The 23227-nt window shown below is 41.3% G+C and overlaps 1 protein-coding gene and 1 non-coding gene across 4 annotated transcripts in view; one reads left to right on the top strand and one right to left on the bottom strand.

Annotated features, from left to right (window-relative positions):
• GRAP2 (GRB2 related adaptor protein 2) overlaps positions 1-23227 on the bottom strand; it is a 77112-nt gene that overhangs the window by 22150 nt on the left and 31735 nt on the right. Inside the window, exon 2 of one of the 3 annotated variants that reach the window (XM_060189004.1) lies at positions 3607-3698. In XM_060189004.1, coding sequence (XP_060044987.1) covers positions 3607-3684 — 78 coding nt within the window. In that variant the 5' untranslated portion in view covers positions 3685-3698. Of the gene's footprint in view, positions 1-3606; positions 3876-23227 lie in introns of those variants that run through there. The other 2 variants (XM_007519293.2, XM_060189005.1) reach the window with 2 other exon arrangements.
• LOC132538390 (U4 spliceosomal RNA) lies at positions 9997-10134 on the top strand. Its single transcript, XR_009549762.1, has one exon. It is a non-coding gene; the product is annotated as a U4 spliceosomal RNA (small nuclear RNA).

The following is a 23227-nucleotide window of genomic DNA, read 5'->3' as shown; positions in this document are numbered from 1 at the left end:
CTCGGTGCAAGTGATCGATTATGTGTGTGCATGAGAGAAGCATTTGCAGCTTGGGGAGAAACTGAGAAAGTATTGCATGGAGTACGGTGTGTGTTTGTGTGTGTGTGTGTGTGTGTGTGTGTGTGTGTTCATGGACATGAGCATGTTGAGGTTAGGCAGTGGATTAGGGCCAAAGGGCCAGATTCCAATCAATTGGTAATGAATGGAGAATCACTGAATGCTTTTGAATATTTTAATATGGAAGTGATAGGATCTGACTTGTCTTCTTGAAAAATCCCTCTGGAAGCAGTATGTGAAATGATTGAAGGAAGAAGATGGAGGAGGCAACAAGGCCCATCAAAGAGCTGTGACAATCGTTTGAACAACCAGAAGGCACAGGGATGGCTCACACTGATAATATGACAACTATTTTTTGAGCATCACTTTGAGCTGGGGTCATTTCTGAGAATCCCTTCCACAACCTTGCAAGAGAGATATGGCTGCCATGTACAGATAAAGACACTGAAGCTTAATATGGACAAGACCTAACTTCAAATAGTTAAGTAAGCTGGATTCAAACTCAGATCTAGCTGACTTCAAGGTCTATGCTCCTAAAACAAACAAAGGAGCAGTTCATGATCCTTTTTAGTAAAGAAAAGAGTTGCTACCATGATGCCAGCTGGACTTCTCTGGGCAGACAACTCCACCAGTGTGTCCTGGAGCCCTGCTTCCCCAGAGTCCTGCCCCACTAGGGAAAGAGAGAAACAGGCTGGGAGTATGGATCGACCTGCCAATGCCCAGGTTCAGCGGAGAAGCAATTACAGAAGCCAGACCTTCCACCTTCTGCATCCCATAATGATCTTGGGCCCATACTCCCAGAGGGATAAAGAATAGGAAAGCTATCAGGGGAGGGGATGAGATGCGGAGGTCTGGTGGTGGGAATTGTGTGGAATTGTACCCCTCTTATCCTATGGCTTTGTCAGTGTTTCCTTTTTATAAATGAAATTTAAAAAAGAATAACAACATGATAATCCACCACAAAAGATTTTGACTTTCTATAAAAAGAAAAATTAAGTTAATTTTGGTTTATTAAAATCATGTTATTCAAACAAATGTAAAGAAAAAAAAGAGTTGCTTAAGTGCTGTCATAAAAATATTCAGAGCAGGGGGTTGGGAGATGGTGCAGTGGGTTAAGAGCACGTGGCACAAAGCACAAGGACCAGCATAAGGATTCCAGTTTGAGCTGCCAACTCCCCACCTGCAGGGGTCACTTCACAAGCTTTAAGAAGGTCTGTAGGTGTCTCTCTTTATCTGTCCCTCTCTGTCTTCCCCTCCTCTCTCGATTTCTCTTGTCCTATACAACAACAATGACAGCAATAATAATAACAATAACAACAACAAGGGCAACAAAAGGGAACATAGCCGCCAGGAGCAGTGGATTCATAGTGCAGGCACAGCAATAACCCTGGAGGCAAAAAAAAAAAAAAAAATTCAGAGCAGAGTCTAGTGCTTATGATTTGGACAGAGCCCCACTGATACCTTGCTTAAACATATTCTAGCTAGTTGCCTGGACACCTAACTTAGCACCTTAACTTCAGCTTTCACATTTGTAACATGAAGGAAAAATTAATGTCTACTCCATATGAGATGAGAACGTGGAAAATTTAACATGATTCTGAGCATCTTGAATTAGAAGCTGGTGTCCACATGGCCACATTCAACACAGTTTGAAATATGATCCTGGGGAGGGGGAGGTGGTGGCCACCTGGTAAAGTGTACACATTATCACTTGCAAGGATCCAGGTTCAAGCCTCCTATCCCCCACCTACAGGAAGAAAGCTTTATAAGTGGTGTAACACTGCTGCAGGTGTCTCTCTCCCCATTTCTACCTCTCCTTCCTCAATTTCTCTCTGTCTTATCAAATATATATAATTTATTTTGGATAGAGAGAGAAATGGAGAGGGGGAGGAGAGATAGAAAGAGGTAAGAGAGACACCTGCAGTACTGTTTCACCACTTATGAAGCTTCCCCCCTGTAGGTGGAGACTGGGGGCTTGAACCTGGGTCCTTGCACACTATAATTTGTGTACTCAACCATGTGTGCAACTGCCCAGCCCCTTGTCCTATCCAATAGAAGGGGGGAAAAGTATATTTGAAATATTAATCTGGGGTTGGAAAGAGAGAGAAGAGCTAGTACAAGAGAGGTAGATTTGAAGATTTATTTGGGCACAGAGGTGAGGGCTGAAGTCACAGAAGTGGATGTGATGGCTCAGTGAACAAAGAAATATCAGCAGGGTAGAACTTTCAGGTAAATTTACATTTCAGGATACAATGAGGAAAAGAAGACACTAAAAGACAGATAGATGGATAGATGATAGATAGAAAGACAGACAGACAGATAGACGATAGAGCTACCAGATTGCTCAGGAAGAGGGAACCAAATGAGCAGGGTGTCCTGGAAAGCAGAATGAAAGAACTTTCAGGAAAGGGGCAGTTGGTGGCATAAAATCATCCATTTTAGAAGCACTATAATAGGGTGCTTATTTTTCCCAAGGCCACTACTGGTGGATTTTATGGCAGCACTGGGAGTGAAAGGCAATTTCAACACCCTCCTGTAGAGTGGATGAGACATGAGTTAAGTGGAGGTACCCAGCAGAGAAAAATTTTCTGAATATTGGCAGTGAGGAGAGAGGGAGAAGAAAAATTAACATCTGGATTGAGGAGCAGAGTGAAGGAAAGTTTTGTTTTGTTTTTAACTGGTGTGTTCTAGGGAAGCTTAAGCAAGACATTAGGCCCATATGGCAAACAGAGCAGAGGGGTAAGCTTTCCCCACTCCTCATCTGAGTGAGGATACTGTTGAGCCCATCATGTGGTAGATTCCTCTGTGCACGTTAGTGAGGGGGCAGCATAATGGTTCTGCAAAGGACCTTTATGCCCGAGGCTGTGAGATTCCAGGTTCAGTCTCCAGCACCACCATAAACCAGAGCTGAACACTGCTCTTGTCTCTTTTTCTGTGCTTTTCTCATTTTACCTCTCTCATAAAAAACAAAACAAACAAACAGACAAACAAACCAAAAAAACCAAAGAAGTAAAGACCACCTTTTCCTGGATTAGAAGGTCAAGAAATATTTTGACCTGGTAAAGCTCCAACACTGAGGGCATACTCCTCACAACCACATTACCACTACATAGTTCCAGTTGAAAATAGACTTGATACTGGAGATGTTCAAATTCCAACCAGAGTCATCCCGCCAGGTTTGTGCTCATGGGTACTTTCTGGGTCACACTATCATGTACTAACTAACAAGACTCCCATTTTTTTTCTTCTTCTTCATCTTCTTCTTTTCCTTCTCTTTCTTCTCTTCTTTCTCTTCCTCCTCTTTCTCTTCTCCTTCTTGCAAATGTGGTTCTCAGAACAAGGCTCATTCCAAACAGGTTTCCATCACCTGGCCGAGTGGCTGGCACACAGGTGTTCACAAGGAACCCTCTGGAGTGATGTGAAATCCTTACTTTGAAGGGAATGGTGTGCAGTTCTCAAGAAACAAGGGCATGACTTGTCCAATGAACCCAGTGAATGGATGAGAGCAACCTAAACTATCCACAGCTCCCCGGGGCCCCTATCACCTACCTTCAGAACATCTCCAGTGTGAAAGCTCAGCTCATCCTCACCTGAGGCGGTGAAGTCAAACTTGGCGATGGCCTCCATGTTGCCAGATGAGGCTGGAAGGGAAAGAATGTGGTCATTATGTCTTTCTGCCACAAAGGCCTAAGAGCAGGCAGTGTGGTGCAGCAGTCTGAGCAGCTGGGAGGAGAGTGGTTTGATGTCTCCAGGGCCAAGAAGAAGCTGCAAGTGTACAGGGAGGGTTTTTGTTTTGGGAAAAAAGCTGCTGAAGCCTTTAGAACCTGGTACCCTTATCATCCTCTGAATCCCCAGATGCCAGAGGAAGGAAATGAAGGCCAGCATCAGCTTCCCCCTCCTTCGCTTGTCCTGTCACTTGTCCTGGCCCGTCACCATTTCTGGGGCATCTCTGTTTCCGGTTGATAAGGACAGGAGACTTGCTATCATCTCTAACTTGAGACCCAGGGGCTGAAAAGACTGTTCTCTAAACACTCTCCCAAGGCTTTCCCTTGGCAGCTATATTTAACCAGGCAGTGTTAATTAGACAGATGCCATTTTCTCTTTTACATCTGAATCATTTAAGAGAATTAGACAGTATTGGTCAATGGGGAATGTAGTGTCCTTCTGCGTGGTTTGAAAGTAGAAAAAGCATTCTGGTTTTAGAGCAGGGTGACTCAGTTGGTAAAATTCCTCATTTTATTATTATCCTGTAACTGAAGACATTTTCAAATCTTTTATTTTAATATCGAGTTAACATATTGATTCCTCCTAGCTATGCATGAAATCTGTGTAGAGATAAATGAGTGAGCCTTATACTGCAGCTAGTATGAAATATTGGCTTATTTTATTTTTTATTTTTAGGAGAGAGTGGGGATGTAATAAAAAGAGAGTTGAGTGAGTTCTGGGAAAGCTTTTGGAAAAGTAACTAAACCACTTGGAGTCTCAGTAGCCTCATCTGTAAAAGGAGATTATAATGTTTAATTGCCAAAGATGTGAGATTAAGTTAAATAATAGATGGAAAATGTAATGCAAGAACCAGTTAAGTAGGATTTACACTTGAAAATAGTTTTATGGGATGAATTTTTCCTCCACAAAAGTAGCCTGGCTGAAAAACAACCCTGAGTTTTCTTCAGATCTCTCTCCTCTCCTATAAACATTTCTCATTGGAATCTGATGCTTATTTTCCATGACAATCAAATCCTCAGTTGTCTGTGAAGACAGTTTACTATCAGGTGGAGACTGAAAGCTGTTGTTTAGTGTTTGCGGTTTGCAAAATTTGCCCAAGTCAGAAATGTTTTAGGTTAGTTAATAAGTATCCCTCAACCTTTATTGAGTTTTAGTGGACAATAAGTTGGGACCACAAATGTCCTCTCAGTGGGAATTTCTTCCCAAGTGACAGGTTTAGGTAAATAGAAAGGTGGGAGCAAGTGGGAGGGGGCACGGGAAGAGGAGGGATTAAACTGACCATGGCAGGAGTGACAGCAAGGGGCTTGTTCCTCTGATTTTCCACATTTGCTTAGTCTTCCAAAGTTAGTTTCTGGAGAGGAAGATTACCACCTCCAAAGATAGATACAACTTTATAATAAGTAAATAAATGTAGTAAACCCCAGAAGCCAAAGTAAAAATGTTATGGTTAAACTTTTTCAGCCTTATCTCCAAGTCAAGACTTATTTCCAAATAACAAACATGCCCAATTTTTGGTACACTTTCTTCACAATCTGTCTAAAGCAAATTAAAATTTTTGACCTAGAATGACCCACTCAATTGTGAGGGAGTATTCTGTCCTCCTTTTTGATTGCTAAACGCCTTTGCTGGTTTGATTCACCCCATTACGTTAACATATAAAGCTTCTCCTAATTAAGGCCTGGCCTCTAGTTTGTAGGAAGAGGTTTCTGTGGGTCACCCTCAGGGTATCAACAGTGGACATTGGCCACCTCAGAAGATCAAGTGTCAGGTGAATGGTCCTGAAATCCAAGATCCCATTTCTATGCTAATTTACCTTAATAAGCAGGAAGGAGACAAGGGGAGGGCAAATGCTAAACATATCAGAGAGTCACATAAATTAGAGATGAGAAAATGTCCAAGGCGTGCTCTAGATATGCCCTTGAGCTTAGGACGATATTTCCTACGTTACGTGTAATTCAGATCAGACCTGGGAACATGGTCGAGGATGGCAGTCAGTCACTTGAGTGAGAAGACCAAAGCAGAAACAAAATTGCTTCTTCACAATCATACTTCTCTTTGTCTCTCCCCAGGAGGGAGGCAGTGTGGCAAAGCCAAAGACACACAGAATTCCCCAGCTTATATTAATCCTGGCTGGAAAAAAAAATTAAACAGGCCCACTTTTCATGAAATCATTTTGAAAAAAAATTGTTTGTATCCATTTCCATTTATGAAATGAAGTCTATCCAGATGCTATGTAGTGGGAGGGAGGCACTCAGGGTAGAGTGTGCACTTTTGGCTTTGAAATCTCAGGGCTTTGCAAATTCTTCCCTTGAATGGTCCTTAATAGAGGAGAATGGTAAATGTACCACCCCTAGGGGTCAGTCTTCTGCTGGATTGGATGAAGGGGGGTGGTGGTGGGGGAAGCATAGGAATTTATTTCTTATTTCTCTAGAGCCATTATTTTTAATTTTGAAAAGCTTTAAATTACCACCAGGGAAAAAGGAAAACATAACTAACAGTTTATTCAGTATTTTACATTTGTTTTATAATCTGTTCTTGTCATCACTACGGATTGTATTAGATAAATCACAAAAAATATTATGGGGATAAAAAATATATAGTAGTAACGATTTCAAAAGGAAGAAGAAGATGAAAGGGGGGGAGGGGAGAGAGAGAGGAAGAAGGGGGAGGGAGGGAGGGAAAGAGAGAGAGAGAGAGAGAGAGAGAGAGAGAGAGAAAGAGAAAGTCTCAGTGTCATGGAGACTTTTTGCTGCTATTTGCAGTTTCAGTGCTTTTGACCTCTGGGAGATGAAGCTAGAGAACCTCACAGATGGATTAAATCTGCTCTCCCTGCCAGTGACCAGCTTTATAACTGGCTGAAAATCAGAGAGTGTAAATGAGAAGTGACAGCATCCAGGTGCCAAGCCACCTCGACCAGCCTCTCTCTACCTACCCAAAGCTCACTGACAATGCTATTTGACCCAGAATCCCAAAGCAGAACTGTGCTAAGTTCCTGTCCCAGTGCTGCCTCTGTGCCTCACCAGCCCTCTGTCCCCTCACTTCCCTGATGGAAGAACTGCATGTAAATCCATCAACAGCCTTACCACATAGACCTGCCTCACCACTGGGCAACACCATGGGGTCCCCAGCTGACTTTCTCTGCCCTTGCACTTTCATGTAAGTATCTTTTATCACCAAAACAAAGCAAAACATCCTGAAAAATGTTCAGACCATATACAGGAATACATAGCTACTTCTAAAATATAGTCACCATAGAGGATGACAATGAAAAGGAGACTGGTCTTTAAAAGAACCTCAATTTAAAAACCGGGGTAAATGGATGTGTTCCAAAACAGTTACCATCAAAATGGTACCAGGCAAGGAACTTCTTGGACAGATTCAATTCCTCCTATGATGGCTATGAATAGCCATGGTTTCCATTTTATGCATCTCTCACAAAGAGCAGTTGCATAACACCACAAAGCTGCTCAAAGATTCAGGCGATTGAGTTTAAGAGCTGGGTGCCAAACTGAATCAGTGACACCACTTCCTATTTTGCTGGGGAGAGCTCTAACTGGAGTATTATGTGACTATTATGTGACTTGCTCCAGTTTGTGTTGTAATTCAGTTAGGACACTTTCTGGGGGGGGTGGTTGGGGCAGGGGAACTTTGCCCTTTATGCATCTTGCTCATATCACATTTACTGGGACACTAACAGCAGACATTGTTATTGATGCATTCTGTGTATGATATAAAGGGGCAGAATAGCGACAAGTTTCCATTGGAAGGTGTTGGCTGCAACTACCAAGAGGAGTTTAGCTAAAATATGTAAAATTAGACAAACCATCCAACTTCACATAATGCTCAGACTTGGAATCCACAACCATTTTATTTGTGGGCAGAGCCCCTCCTGGAGACAGTGAAAAGGTAGAGTTTCCTGCCCCCATGAATTGACAAGGTCAGCTCAATTACTTTGCAGACGTAGGAAAGCTTACACTGCCTGGAAAAAATGATTATAGCTAAGACTCATGGTACACAATAGGTATGTTCTTGAAAAGTTATTATGAATAGAGTATTTGTAAATGGAATCATATTAGTATGCATTATGGAGGCTCGTTCTCTAAAGGAACCCTGTGGTGAATCCCTTTACAAAATGAAAAGTGGAATTTGTTATACAAATAGTTACCTTTAATTTATTTGTTTTCAAGTCAGAGTTTTCATGCATTGAGTTTTAAAACAGAGCACACCTGTATATTTCTCCTAACACCTCATACCCTGGGTTAAATATATATTAGTTTCTTCTCTTTTAAATTCCCCAAATGCTTTTAAAAACCTCCTTCATTGGTATACAACCTTCCACCGTGGAGTTTGAAGTAAGAGTCTCTAATATTTTCTGCAAGAGCCAGAGAGTATCTTTGGCTTTGTAGGTCTACGTAGTCTCTGCCATAATCACTCCATTCTGCTGCTGTCATCAGGGAAGTAGACTGATAGCCTGGGAAATGAATGAGGGTAGCTCGGTTCCAATAAGATCTTACTTACTGTGATCAGCAAAATAGCTCACTTGCACAGTCCACAGTTTTGCCATGTGCACGACCCAGGTTCCAGACTAACTCCCTCTGTATTGGACGAAGCCTTGGTGCTATGTCTACGCCCTCACCCCACCGAAAAGTCAGCCGAGAACCGTCAAGTCATAAATATCCCCTGATCCCCAATTTATTAGACAATGAAATCTGAATTTCTACATGCTGCAAGGTCTTCATCATCTGATTCCCATAGCTCCATTTAGAAAACTAAACACTGGCAGGGGTAGATGGCATAATAGTTATGCAAAGAGACTTTCACACCTGAGACTCTGAAGTCCCAGGCTCAATCCCCTGCACCACCATAAGCCAGAGCTGAGTAGTACTCTGGTTAAAAAAAAAAAAAAAAAGAAAACTAAAATCAATCTTAGCTATTTGGCTTACTGGTTAGTTTGTGAACCCTGGTACAGACTTTTATCCTTTTTTTTTTTCTTTTAAGGAGAAGGGTTGTAACTTAGTAGACAGACCACTTCACTCCGGAGACCCTCATCTCCCCACACTGTGCTGGACAGCCTCCCTCCCTCCAGGGGCGTGGGCCTTGGAGACACTCCCCACAGGTAAGTGAAGCCCATTGTTCTCACAGTTTTTTAATTTGTTGTTGTGGTGATCCCCCCACCCCTGCCGCCTTCTTTGCACTGGATTAGGCGACCTCTGTCCATTTCTTCCTCCTCGTCATCTGTGGTGTGTCATTGTTTGTGATTCTGATCTGTCTTTTTGATGGAGGCACTGGTGCACCTAATAATAAACAGATGAGTCGGTACTCAGTGTAAGATGTGCTATTTATTCCCCAAGCGTATGGGTGGTTTTCTTCACCCATAAATGGGAGTAAATATACTTACCTCATGGAAGTGCTGTGTGCTAATGTGTTCAAAGCCGCTGGTATATTCTCAGCATCTGATAAATGGTTAGTAGTGTCTTTTCTGTAACTTGTTTTTGATTTCCTATAGTACCTAACAAGTGCTTAGTAGGCACTTAGTGAATGCTCTTTGAGTGGATGATAACATGATAAATGACCTGCCATCTGAATTACAACTGTAATTGATTTCCGCAGGGAGTGGGGCAACCACTGCAGGACCCATTTACAAGGATCAATTAATTTTGCTACCAAAGGTGGCCTGACTTCTCAGCAAACTCATCTAGAGATAATGAAACACACAGCCACACTAGGTCTGATCTATTTAATACAATAGAGGGCAATGCTGTATCCCAAACCATGCATTCTGTGTTGTAACTTTTCTTTGCAGCACGAGTCCCCACAATCTTTATCTACATAGGTTTGACATTTGTCCTCCCTGAATCTTGTGCATTTTAAGGCAGATAAACTTTAACATTTCAAAGAGCCTCAACTCCATAAAGTATAGAAGTGCCTAGGTGGAAAAGAATTTAGAAATCATCTGTTCACACATATTTTCTGATGCTTCCATTCCCTCCAGAAAGGTGGTCCTTATTCATATCAAAGTGATGAATACCTCACTTCTGTTTTTGATTCTAGATTAATTATTCATGTTAAAACCTCTACTGCATGTTTTTATTTTATCTGAACCTTACAACTACAATTGGAACCTCTGTGCTTTCACATTCTACTGGGCCTTGAACATAGGAACAGGACACTGAAAAATGCCATAGATAGTCCTTCTTGAAAATTTGTAAGTGCAGCTTTGTGCAGTGGCAGTAACATAGCCAATGAGGTTTGTCCGAGGCGTGGTTATTGCTAATTGAAAATTTGTAAGTGTAAGATGGATAATTTTCTATAGCTCACCCATCAGTTACTGTTAAAATATTCTTGAGAGAACCAAACCAATCTATTGTAGAAAAAAGTTTAGGGGGTGGGGGAAGTCTGGTGGTCATAGTCAAGATATCAGAAGCTGGTTATTTCCCATTTAGGGCTCTCAAATGACACTATTTTTACTTTAATTTAAACCAGAAGAATCCCTGCTTACAGAATACCTCATGTTAGAAATGTTAACCTTCTTTCTTGCTGAATGTCTAACAAGGCTAACATACTTCTTCACTTGGTCTGCTTTTGAATTGCTTCTAATTCATCCTCTCAAGCCTTAAAAAAAAAAAAAAGAAATCTTCAAATATTTTTCTAGTAAGATCCTACTTCTGGCTTCTCTAGAGATTTGGATCTGTGGCCAGGTACGGGGGGGGCGGTGAAAGTTGAAAAAATGGCAGCTCCAACCAGGGCTGCAGATAGCTAGCCATGGACTTAGGAGTGAGCTTCAGAGCCTCTTTTCTAAAATATGCACAGCTAACAGTTCCTTTGCTTAAATGGACCTTCAGCTAAGCAGGATGCTCCTACTATTAGTTAGAGCTCTTAGGGGAATGAAAAGCCGCCTCAGGAGGGCCTGGCCTGTTTTCACAGGTGCTCTGTCACAGGATATAAACATTTCCAACTTGGTTGTAACTAAAGTGAGCAAAGACAAGCAACACATACCTCATCAAATCATTTCTGGCTACTTGACTGAGATTTTAGGACCCTCTACAAGTCTCCATGGTAGATGAGTTTGAATATATAGGCTATTCTTATTTTCCTCTCCCTCCTAAGTGACTTCTTCCCCCATCTTAGTCTCCTTAAGTCCCTTGGTATAACCAGCAGGGGTGAATACATACAACTCAAGACGCCCTCCACAGTTTGTCTGAGAATAGCCATTCCTCTTAGAGACCAGCAGTAAGCGACTTATGACTAGAAGTAGTCAGGCCCTCCCCATCCCTGGGCCCAGCTACTCTCTCTATTTATTAGCAATTCATCTTCTGATTTCTTTGCTTCTATGTTAAGAGTCAAAAACGCTGCCTCTGACAACCTGAAAGCAGTAAGAAACATGGATGGGAGAGGTCCTCTTCTCTCTCCCCCAAATCTAGTGTGGACTTCAGGCTCAGTTTGCAACCACCCTGACCTTCCCATGGCTGACTTTCCCACATGACCTCCCCATGGCTTTCTTGACCAGTATATCCCCTGCCTCAGCACCCCCCACCTCACATGAATTCTCCCCTGACCTTGCCTTGAAATTTGTTTTTCTTTTCTTTTAAATTATTATTATTATTATTTAGTCATTTTTTATTTTTTCACCTCCATGGTTATTGCTGGGGCTCGGTGCCTGCACTAAGAATCCACTGCTCCTGGAGGCTGTTTTTTTCCCTTTTGTTGCCCTTGTTGTTTATGGTTTTTGTTGTTGTTATTGATGTCATTGTTGTTGGATAAGACAGAGAGAAATCGAGAGAGGAAGGTAAGATAGAGAGAAAGATAGACACCTGCAGACAAGCTTCACTGCCTGTGAAGCAATCCCCCTGATGTGGGGAGCCGGGGGCTGGCACCGGGATCCTTACTCCAGTCCTTGTGCTTTGCACTATGTGCGCTACTGCCCGACCCCCTTAAATTATTTTTAAAGTTTGTTTATTTTATTTAATAGAACAGAGAGAAACTGAGAGGAAACAAGGGGGGAGGTGAACTGCAGCACTGCTTCACTGCTTGTGAAGCTGTCCTCCTGCAGGTGGGGACTGCGGTCTTTGTGCATGGTAATAGGGCCACTTAACCAGCTGCACCACTGATTGGCCCAATTTCTTTCTGATTTTCCAAAGGAATCCTTCTCTTCCTTTAGAAGGTGCTTGGTTCCCACATTTGGAAGACAAATAAATATATTTCAGAGATTTACAGACCAACTTTACACAGCTGGAGAGTCCCTTTAAGTCCCTTAGATTCTCATTTCATCAAATTACTGTTGTGCTGGTCCTTGTCTGTCACTGTGGATTAGGGGTATTTCATTGGCCTTAAGGATGCTTTTTTCTTTTCTAATTTGCTCCTCCTTTCCTGATGGAGAGTTGGTTTATCTTTTGAGGGGTTGGGGTAGGGGAAGGTTGACAAAAGGAAGGAGATAGAAGGGAGAAGACACAAACCTAGAGACTGTCACTGTGCATGTATGTCCCTTCCTTTTCCTTCCTTGGAAATCTAGTCATGTGTACAGTTAAGGGTCATTTGTTGTTCCTTCTCTTGATTATTCACTTACTCATTCTTAATCAATACCAGTCTGGCTTACGAAGCATAACTCTTTAGAATTTATTATTTACTTACTTTATATGGAGACAGAGAGAAACGGAAGAGGGGGGAAGATAGAGAGGAGAGAGAAAGACACCTGTAGCACTGCTTCATCACTTGTAAAGCTTCCTCCCTGCAGGTGAGGACTGGGAACTTCAACTCAGGTCTTTGTGCACGGTGTGTGTACTCAACCAGGTGCACCATGCTACTGTCAAATCCATAATGTTTATTTGTTTTAGTTTCAAGTATATCACATAAAATCATACTTGTCCTCAAACTCTCTGTAAGAAAGTCATATTTCTTTTAAAGTAAAATACATATCTTCTATCAAACTTAAGCAAATGCTATTCCTTTCTTTCTACCTTGTCATTCTCTGCAAGGTGGGGCTGTCAGCAACAGCAGAGGCAGAGAGGAACTGGATGCCAGATATCCAGGATTTCACTTCTCAGATTTGTTGCTTACTTGGTAGCTGAGGGGGAAACAAAGTTTCTCTAGACCTCAGTTTCTTCATCAAGAGTTCAGATGAGGGGCTAGATAGTGGTGCATCCAGATGAGTGTACATATTACCATGTGTGAGGACCCAGGTTCAAGCCCCTGCTCCCTACATACAGGGGGGAGGTTTCACAAGTGGTGAATCAGAGCTACAGGTGTCTCTCTTTCTGCCATCTCTATTTCCTCCTCCCCTTTCAATTTCTGTCTATCCTATCTAATAAAAAAGAAAGGAGGAAGGAAAGAAGAAATGGTTGCTGGGAGCAGTAGGCTTCTTATGCAGGCATTGGTCCTCTGTGGTGATAGTCAACCTATATCTGACATTGGGAGAACTCCTGCAGTTTTCAATGGTGGGAATGGGACACAGAACTCTGGTGGTGGAAACAATGTGAAATTATACTCCTGTTATCTCATAATTTTGTAAATCAATATTAAATCACTAATAAAAAAAGAAAGAAATAGAAAGAGAAGAAAGAAAAGAATTCAGGGTGAAAATCCTCACCCCGTTATAACTTATGGAAGGTTCTTGTACATCACTGGTGTTTTAAGGTTTTGTGTTTCTTTCCCCTAAGCACTTTTGCATTTCAGTTATCTACTGTCAACTCTTGCAAATCCTGTGCACTACTGTTGGTATGCTTCTAATTCTGCTTCTAAGACCTTCTGTTTTGATCATCACATTAGGTTTGCTTGCATTGCTTAATGCTGTGGTCTATTTACATAATCACTGTTTTACCTGAGACCTGCCCTGCCTGCAGGGCACTGGTTTAATCCCCACTGGTTTGCACTCTCTTTTCACTCCTCCCCCTCTCCTAGTCACATCCTGTTTTCCACCATTTAATCCCCACTGGTTTGCACTCTCTTTTCGCTCTGCCCCCTCTCCTAGTCACATCCTGTTTTCCACCCTACCATTTCCTTCCTGGAAACTATAAATGCAGATTCTTTTCTCAGTAAACATTGCGTTGCATCCCAGCTCAGACATGAGTCCCTGGTCTTCTGTCTCCCGCCCGCAAATCTAGCCCGACACACTACCATTGTTTATCCCCCTCTAACCAAGACATTGTTCTGCCTTGGCTATTGGTGATACAGAGGCTCAAACTTGGGGCCCCCTGCATATTAGTCCTACTATCCATTCTCTGAGAGAGATAAGAAAAAAATCATTCCTCTCTTTTTCTCTCTCTCTCCCTCTGATAGAGAAGGCAAAGAGGTAGGCAGAGAATGAAGGAGTAGGGGATGGGTTTGAACTTGCATCATGCACATGGCAAAGCAGTATACTACTCAAGCAAGCTATTTTGCTGGCCAGCTTAAAAAAACAACAACTTTTTTTAAAGGGAAAATTCACCAAATATATTCTCCTTTTCAGCGTTTCCTCATTTATCCTAGGCAAGTGCATGTTTCTCTCTACTTGCTGGGAATCTATGGATGCAATGTCATCAGAAGTTAAAAAGAACCATGATCAAGACAGCCCAGCAGTAGAGAGAACAGACAGCACTAGCCAGAGGAGCATGGGGGAAATGGAGGTTAAGAGAAAAATGATTTGGCTCCTAAACTTGCTGTCCACCCACAGCTCAGTGATTGCTTTGCTCTTGGTAAACAGGAAGCCCCCTAAGACAGTTACAGAGGGAAAGCACATGGGACTAGTCCAACCAACGTCTAGAAGCCAGGACTGGCTAAGACTAAGTCCCACACACCGAAATGGTCTATTGTGTACCAAGGGTTTCTCAAGTTGCCACCATTTACCACATGCATTGTTATTATTGCCCCTCACATTTCATAGCTGGAAACTGAGGCAACAGTTGCAGTTCACAGCTGATGGCTCCTAAGGTTTTGCTCTTTTTACTTCACCATGCTGCCCTTGCTGTTATGAGCAAAACAAAAGTCCTCCACTAGTTCAGGATCATTACTAATGAGTTTAAGGTGCCCTGATCCTTCCTATGCAGTTGTCCTTCAGCCAAGAAATTGACAGGAACAATTTTCACATACTCACAAAATTCAAGACCATTACCTTCTGGTCAAAGAGGCAAAACTGCAATAAGCCTGCCTGACCTCAGACCAAGCAATCATGTTTTAAGGCAATTGCAGAAATGGAAACAATCCCAGTTAATAAACTTAGAAGCTGCTATTCTTTTGTTTTCTTTGCTTTCTATTCCATTCTCTCTTTCTTCTCTCTCTTTTATTTTTACTTTCCTCTCCTTTGTTTCTCATTTTTTAACCTTTTCCATTACCAACTTTACCCACAATTTAGACTTTTTCCCCCAAGTTCTTTTTTTCCCTTCTTGAATGGTTCCTTAAAACATGAGTAACCTGGGAGTAGGGCGGTAGCACAGCAGGTTAGGTGCACGTGGCGCAAAGCGAAGGACCGGCATAAGGATCCTGGTTCGAGCCCCTGGCTCCCCACCTGCAGGGGAGTCGCTTCACAAGCAGTGAAGCAGGTCAGCAGGTGTCTATCTTTCTCTGCCTGCCCCCCGTCCTCCCCTCCTCTCTCCATTTCTCTCTGTCCTATCCCACAACAATGACATCAATAATAACTACAACAATAAAACAGCAAGGGCAACAAAAGGAAATAAATAAATAAATATTTTAAAAAATGAATAACCTAGGACAAATCTAGTTAGAAATATCACTAAAATGCTTTTTGCTTTTAAATTTCCTATGCCTCACATTCAGCTGACCCTAAGAAAACAACAATCCAAAGTAACAACAAAATTGAAACACTTTCATGCCTGAGGCCCTAAGGTTCAATCCCTTGGAGCTACTATCAGAGCTGAGTAGTGCTGTGGTTAAAAATCATCATCATTATTATCATAACCCCCAAAACAAAACAAAACAAAAAATGAGAAAGTCCACCAACTCCACTGGAAGATATTCCGTGTAGCCTCCTCCATGGCAGAGACTGAAATATCACTTGCTATTTCCTTCTCTTTGCCTGATTGTTTCCTTGAACAATAACAATTGTCTCCAGAAACACCATGAATCCTGCAGGCAAAACCCAACACAAATGAAGCATTAAACAGACCCATTCAGAATGAGAAATTATCTAATAAGTCCTAGAGGAAGGGCAGTAGGAATAGTGTTGGCTGGAAGTGGAGAGAAAGAGAAATACAGATATTTTCCAAATCCTCAGACTTCTTTTTTTTTTTCCTTCTCATTTTCTATTCACATCATGACTTCCCCTCAAACGGATCACCGGGATTTTATGATGCCTTCATATTCTCGTTTCCTTCTCTTCCCTTCTGCTCACTTCATACTCCTTTTTATTGATCTGGGCTCTGAAAGCTCAACCCATTTATCATATATTTGAAAGCCTCCATCTTCCTGCTTTCTTGCTCCTGGAGCTGTAATATAATTCACAAATGTTGTACACATGCTCAGGGTCCTTTCTCCTTTCCTCCCTGTCTGTGCTCTGTGTGCTACCTTAATCCTTCTTTGAGAAAAAGGGCAAAAGTATACAGTAAATGACTGCATGGCCACAATGACTTTAATCTTCTTGTCACTTTTACTTATATTCCCAAACCGCCATTTATTCTTGGAAAGCAGGTCATTTTTCAGTTCGCTGCTCTCAAAGCTTGCCAGAGTGGACATTAACCCACAGGACAGCTTATCTCACTTCACTCAGTGATACCCCTGAACTGTTGGAGGCAATTATATATATTTTTTTATTTTTTAAATATTTATTTATTCCCTTTTGCTGACCTTGTTGTTTTATTGTTGTAGTTATTATTGTTGTTGTCGTTGTTGGATAGGACAGAGAGAAATGGAGAGAGGAGGGGAAGACAGAGAGGAGGAGAGAAAGATAGACACCTACAGACCTGCTTCACCGCCTGTGAAGCGACTCCCCTGCAGGTGGGGAGCCGGGGTTCGAACCGGGATCCTTATGCCGGTCCTTGTGCTTTGCGCCACCTGCGCTTAACCCGCTGCGCTACAGCCCGACTCCCCGGCAATTATATTTTTATATATCGAGACACCCCACTGAAGTATTTAAAAATGGCTAACAAGAGGGATAGCTCTGTGAATTATTTTCATGATGTGAAAAATTAAAAATAAGAAAAGTTCATATTTTTTTGAAATGTAGATCATAATTTGAACTTACTTGCAAGAAAGAACAACTCTGTCAACCTCCTTTAAAGTAGTTCTCTTACTTTTTAACTGCTGATTTTGATCAAGTGGGGTCTTGAGTCTTTGATTTTCTTTTGGTCACCAGGTTATTGCTGGGGCTCAGTGCCAGCACTACGAATCTGACATTCCTGGTGGCCATTTTTTCCTTTTTTTTTTCCTTTCTATTTTACTAAATAGGACAGAGAGAAATTGAGAAGAGGGAGGAGATAGGGGAGGAGAGAGAGAGAAAGATAGACAACTGCAATCCTGCTTCACTACTGAGAAGTGTGGCTTTCCAGGTGGGGAGCAGGGGCCTACGCCCAGCTCCCTGAACACACAAATCCTTATTCTTAAATTTGAATAGTCCCAAGGTGCTCCAACACTCTGATGTGACAGAATTCAGACTCCTTGTTCTCCCGGGAAGTTCCCTGAGGCTATAGCTCAGCTTTTCAATGTCTTGTCATTGAAAAACTGAGGACCTGGAACACAGGTCCTCATTCTTGGAAAAGTACACACTGTACCAGGTGAGCTACTGGTCTTTCCCACACATACTGCTAGTGTTATTGTTCAAGATGTTTGAGATATCCATCCGAACCATTCAGTGCAGTGCTTGGTAGACGGTAGGCACTCAGTAGTTGCTAGTGATTGCTACTTTCTTCTTACTCCTTAATAGCTAACAATTATCCTGACATCTTTTTTTAATTTTAATTTTTTATTTATAGAAAGGAAATATCCTGATATCTTATGGCTCACAGGAAATACGAATAAGAAAATGTATCACTTACTAAGTAGGGATCTAGATAGAACACAGAGAGACCAATTCAATTTGAATATCAGATGAATAACAAATAATTTTCTAGTATAAGTATATCCTAAGTGCTTACCTGCTCCATAAAAGTCTCCAAATGTTAGAATGTTTGAGAAAAATGGCAAAGAATCATGTGATTCCCTCCTTCATCTTAATTCTTCCTGTCACTCTATTACTTCACTCAATTAATTATCTTTTACATGAAAATTGAGGAGTGGGTTGACCTTTAAGATGAGATCTGAGGTTTCAGAATGAAGCCTTCAGATATTCTTGTGAAGTTTATGGTCCACATGTAGAAGTATGCATTTTGGGGAGTCAGGCGGTAGCGTAGCAGGTTAAGAGCAGGTGGTACAAAGCACAAGGACCAGCATAAGGATCCCGGTTCGAGCCCCCAGCTCCCCACCTGCAGGGGAGGCGCTTCACAGGCAGTGAAGTAGGTCTGCAGGTGTCTATCTTTCTCTCCCCCTCTGTCTACCCCTCCTCTCTCCATTTCTTTCTGTCCTATCCAACAGCGACAACAATAATAACCACAACAATAAAACAACAAGGGCAACAAAAGGGAATAAATAAATAATTTTTTTAAAATGTATGTATTTTCTTGGGCCTTAGAAGTGATTCAGCAGGGAAGATGTATACCATACCCTACATGAGGGCCTAGGTTTGATCCTTAGAATCACATGGGAACTCCAAGGGATAGCACCATGGAAGGTAGAGCAGTATTTGGGGGCTTTTTTCTCTTTGTCTGCCTCTCCCTCATTTACCCTTCTCTCTCTCAAAAAATATCAAATGAAGATTGGACTCCTTGACTGGGGATACTGGTAGAACATTAGATTTGTATGTCTGACGTTTCTGATTCAATCCCTGGTGCCACATGTACCAGAGTGATGCAATGGCATCTCTCTCTCTCTCTATCTCTCTCTCCCCCACACACACACTCTTATATATAATAAATAAAATTAAATTTAAAAAATTGAGCTGGCAAAGCGGCTCAGAGATATCACACATGTGCAAGGGGCTTATTCCTTGACATTATATAAAAAGGGGGTATTTTCTCATTCATATATCCTGTGAGTCACCAAATGTCACACTCCCTGCTTTCTCCACCTTTCTTGTGTTATATGCTAATACTTTCAATATTGTGTGGGTCAAAAGCCATGCACTTACCACTATGTATGTTGAAATTCTGCATGTCTTGATAAGTGGACTTTGCGCATAGGAATTTCTGTTTTTACAAGTGAATTTTCTTATAAAAAGAAACAAGCCTACCTATGGGTTCAGATATTTCTCTTGTGATGATTCTGGCATTTAACATCATTATTCTTAAATCTGCTTTCTAATACCTATAACTTGTCAAAAAATTCCATGCTTGGCATTTAAACCATAGTGAAATTATTCCTGGGCACCAGCCCCAGTGAAGCACTAGTAGTCCCATCACATAGTCAGCGGGTTGACATTTACTTGTATCATCCATGTATCTAGTCCTGATGTCAAATAATCGTTGAATTGGTTGCTGATACCTTATATTTTTTTCTTTATGTGATTTGTATCTTCCTAGAGCCTTTTCTCTTCCTGGAGCCCTTGTAGAGGAAGTTACTAAACCACCAACAGTACCAAACATAATTCTGTTTTTTTTTTCATGATCTCTTCTTACAGTTTTTCACTTCAAACCCCCCATTTTTGATTCCTGACTGAGACTCTGTTATTTCCTAACTCTGTCTGCATGCAATGAATTCTGCTCATGCTAGTCCTAAGACCTTCTGCTGTTAGGCCTTACTGGGGTTCTGCACTCCTTGTCACTCCAAGGATTATGCTATTTATTTTGTGTATTTGCTTAATACTTACTTATTGGGTCCCATTTTGTGTCAGGCACTGTCCATAGCCTAGAGATCTAGAGTGATTTAGAGAGCTCACCCTAGACATCAGATGACTCACAGTCTTGTTGAAAAGACACAGAAGAGAACCAGACAAGTGTGATCACTGTGAAAACTGTGCTAGATAGCCTATAATCAGCCAGAAAAAGGTCAAAGAACCCTAAGAAGAGGTTACTAATCCAGCCTGGAGTGGATACAAATGAAGAAGCTTCCCAAACGACTCCACATTGAGCCTTGTGCAGCAGGACATGTATTTTTCACAGGTAGAATAATTCATGCAAATCAGAGTTAGGAAACCAAATTGGTTCACTGTGGTCATCATGGACCAGCAGGAGATGGGATGGAGGAAGCAGGTCATAGAGGACCTTGCATAGTGTGCCAAAGATTTTGGATTTTATTCCAGGACAATAGGCAACCCCTAAAAATACCTCACATTAGGACACATTAATCTAGTGGCAGTATGAAGGGCTAAAATCCAGGTGAAAAGAGATGGGAATATAATTGTGTTGCCTCATAATGATGAAGGTACTCACATCAGTGAAAAAAATGTTCTTTTGGTGTTGGGCCTTTGCTATGTTTTTTTCTTCCTAGAAGTGGTTTATACATGTCATCTCATTTAATGTTCGCAAGAACTGAAGAATAAAAGCTATTAGGATATCTATCTGGCAGATGGGGGAAACTGAGGCTCAAAGAGGTTAAATATTGCCTGAGTTCACATAGACCAAAGAATAGTGGAGCCAGTAAAGCCAGTATTTAAATACAATACTGGGATAATATCCCTCATCTTAATAATTTTTGTGACTCTCTGAACAATGGCAGTAGCTCTAAAAGTCTAGAGTAGCACTATACAATAGAAGCATAATTCAAGCCACAAGAAATTAGTCACACATATGATTTTAATTTTTTATCAACACATTAAAGCATAACAATAAATCTTATTTAGCCCAAAATATTATCATTTCAACATGGAATCAGGATAAATAGGTATTTAAATATTTTGTACTTTTTTCTCAACTCAGGCATTCACTTGATTCATTATTGTACATCTTCATTTAGACTTGCCATATTTGAAGTACACAATAGCACATGTGGTTAGTGGTTGTCATATTGGGCATCATGGATCTAAATGGTTCTCAGATTTCTGTCATGGGCCATAAAGTAGATAGATGATAAAAGCATTTTCAGACATAAGGGAATATCGGAAGAAAAGATAATTTGGAAAGAGTATGAAATGCATGTGAAACATCTAGATAGAGAGTCCCACAAAGGGATTGAGTATGTAGATGGACATTTCAGAGAAAAAAGTCCTGACATGAACTTGGTAACTATTATCATATAGTCATTAAAGTCCAAGATGAGTAGGAACACACACGAGGAAATTATGAAGGACTGGGGTTTTAGAGATGGCAGGAAGGGATGGTACACTGTATAGGTAGAAAATTCGTTTGTGGAAACATCTCCCTTTGAATGGGAGGTGAAGAAGAAGGTGAATGGATGCAGATGGTAAATTTGTATAGAAGAAGAGAAGGGGAGAGGAGTAGGGCTTCTACCTGGTACTGGTTGGGTTCTTTTAACCCATTCTATTTTTTCTTTTCTTGTAGAATTAATGAGCCCTGGATTATATATCTGACTGCTCACAAAATCTAGGTGAGGGAAGGGACAGAAGAGGTAAACAGAATGTAAAAAAAATTGTCTAGTCAGGCACTTTAACCAAGATGAGCACTCATCACTCAACTGCTATCCTAAACGCGCACACACACACACACACACACACACACACACACACACACACACACACACACACACACTAAACTTTTAAATAACTATAGATGCACAGGAAGTCACAAAAATAGTACAGTTAGATCCTCTGAACTCTTAAGCTGAATTCCCCAATGGTGATATTTTACATTACCTTCATATCGTGTGAAAACCAGGGAGCTGACATTGGCAAAATACTATTAACTGGATTTCTGTCCCCAGCCCCACTTCTTTCTAGCAATAAATGCCCTGAGTAAAAAGAATCACTGTGAAGATGTGATATCCAAACAGGTCAAGAGCTTTGTGTGCATTCAGGAGGCTTTGTCTCTGTTATTCAATGGTGTGCATCAAATATCCTGTTAAATGTTGTCCAAATGCTCAGGTCTCATAACACCTTGTACCAACAATATGTGGTTAGACCAGGCTACTCACTATTGTACCTATTAGTATCTCTACTGAGCAATCTGTGGTTCAGAAAAGAAACACCAAGTGCCCAAAGCTACAGTGCTGTGCCCTCTAGGTCTTATTAACTGCAGAACCCATGTTCGGTATATGAAATCTAGCTATCAGTAGAAATTTCTGTGTCCATCTACACAATTAAAAACCAGCAGGTTAGGAGAGAGTTAACATTCAGGTGAATGGCTGCATCCAACTTCCTCCCTCTACCCCATCCCACCAGAACTTTGCCCCTATGTGATTCCACTGTTCCCAATAAACTTGTTTTTTCTTTTTAATTTTTTTTCCAAGAGGAGGGTGAGAAAAAGAGAGAGCAAGGGAAGGAGAGAGAAGAGAGACACCACGATTCTGCTCTGCTGATTGTGAAGCTTCTCTTTTGCATAGTGCTCCCGTGTTGGGACCAAGTATTCAAGCAGGGATCCTCACACAAGGTAAAACGTGCATTTCGTTCTAGTAAGAGAGCTGTCTGCTGGCTCCTCCACCCAACTTTCAAGTGGGGAGGATTTCAGAGTAGCCTACAGCACCCAGGATAGTAGGCTCCTCAATAAGTCAAGGGGTTTAATAGAACAGGTTCACAAAACAGAAAGTCCCAGAGAAGACAGGCATATTCCTCAAAAGTGGAATCAAAGAAAGAAAGAAGAAATCTTTGCTTCAAGGAAACAAAACTGATGAGAAATGGCAGATAACCTTCTTATTAACAGACTGAGACAGTTCTTCCATGTTTTTATTATAAGCGGTAATTTGTTAAGGGGTAAATATGGAAGGTCTTTCATTCTCCTTGGAGATAAATGAAAGCTAGTTTTCAAAAATAAACAATCTATGTGGCAAGAAGTAGCAGACTAAAAGAAAAGGGTGAAGAAAAAAAAAAGGAAAGTGCCTTCTCCATTAAGATCTGAACAGCAAAGGAAATGATGTTTATCTGGTAGCAGGGTGAAGAGTTTTACCTTGAAAATTTCTGAGCAGTTGAAGATGGAAACATCTGGTGGGAATCAATTGGATAAAGTGGTCAGATGCCTTTGGTCTGAATGATCTTTGCAAGTAGCATTTCTTCTATGTGGGCTTCTTATTTGTTACCATGTACAGACACTTCCCCCCCCTTTTATCATCACATATCATATCTGTGCTACTAGTCATAAAATAGTTTCTGTCAAATTCAAGAGGACAGGCTGACATTAATTTGTAGTCATGAAGACAAATTATAGGCTGTAGGGAAGGGGACACTGGAAGGGCTGCCTCAATCTGTTGTAGCCTCTGGAAGGGTCTTTAGCCTTCAAGTGCCAGGACAGACCAGCTGTCACATGACAAGGGCTGAGGGAAACAGCTGGAATCAACTTAGTTCTACAAATGCTATCACCAAATAAGCAAAGATGCTGATTGG

The sequence above is a fragment of the Erinaceus europaeus genome, chromosome 4 (genome assembly GCF_950295315.1).
Source record: "Erinaceus europaeus chromosome 4, mEriEur2.1, whole genome shotgun sequence".
Lineage (NCBI taxonomy): Eukaryota > Metazoa > Chordata > Mammalia > Eulipotyphla > Erinaceidae > Erinaceus > Erinaceus europaeus.
This window is presented reverse-complemented; position numbering and strand designations above follow the sequence as displayed.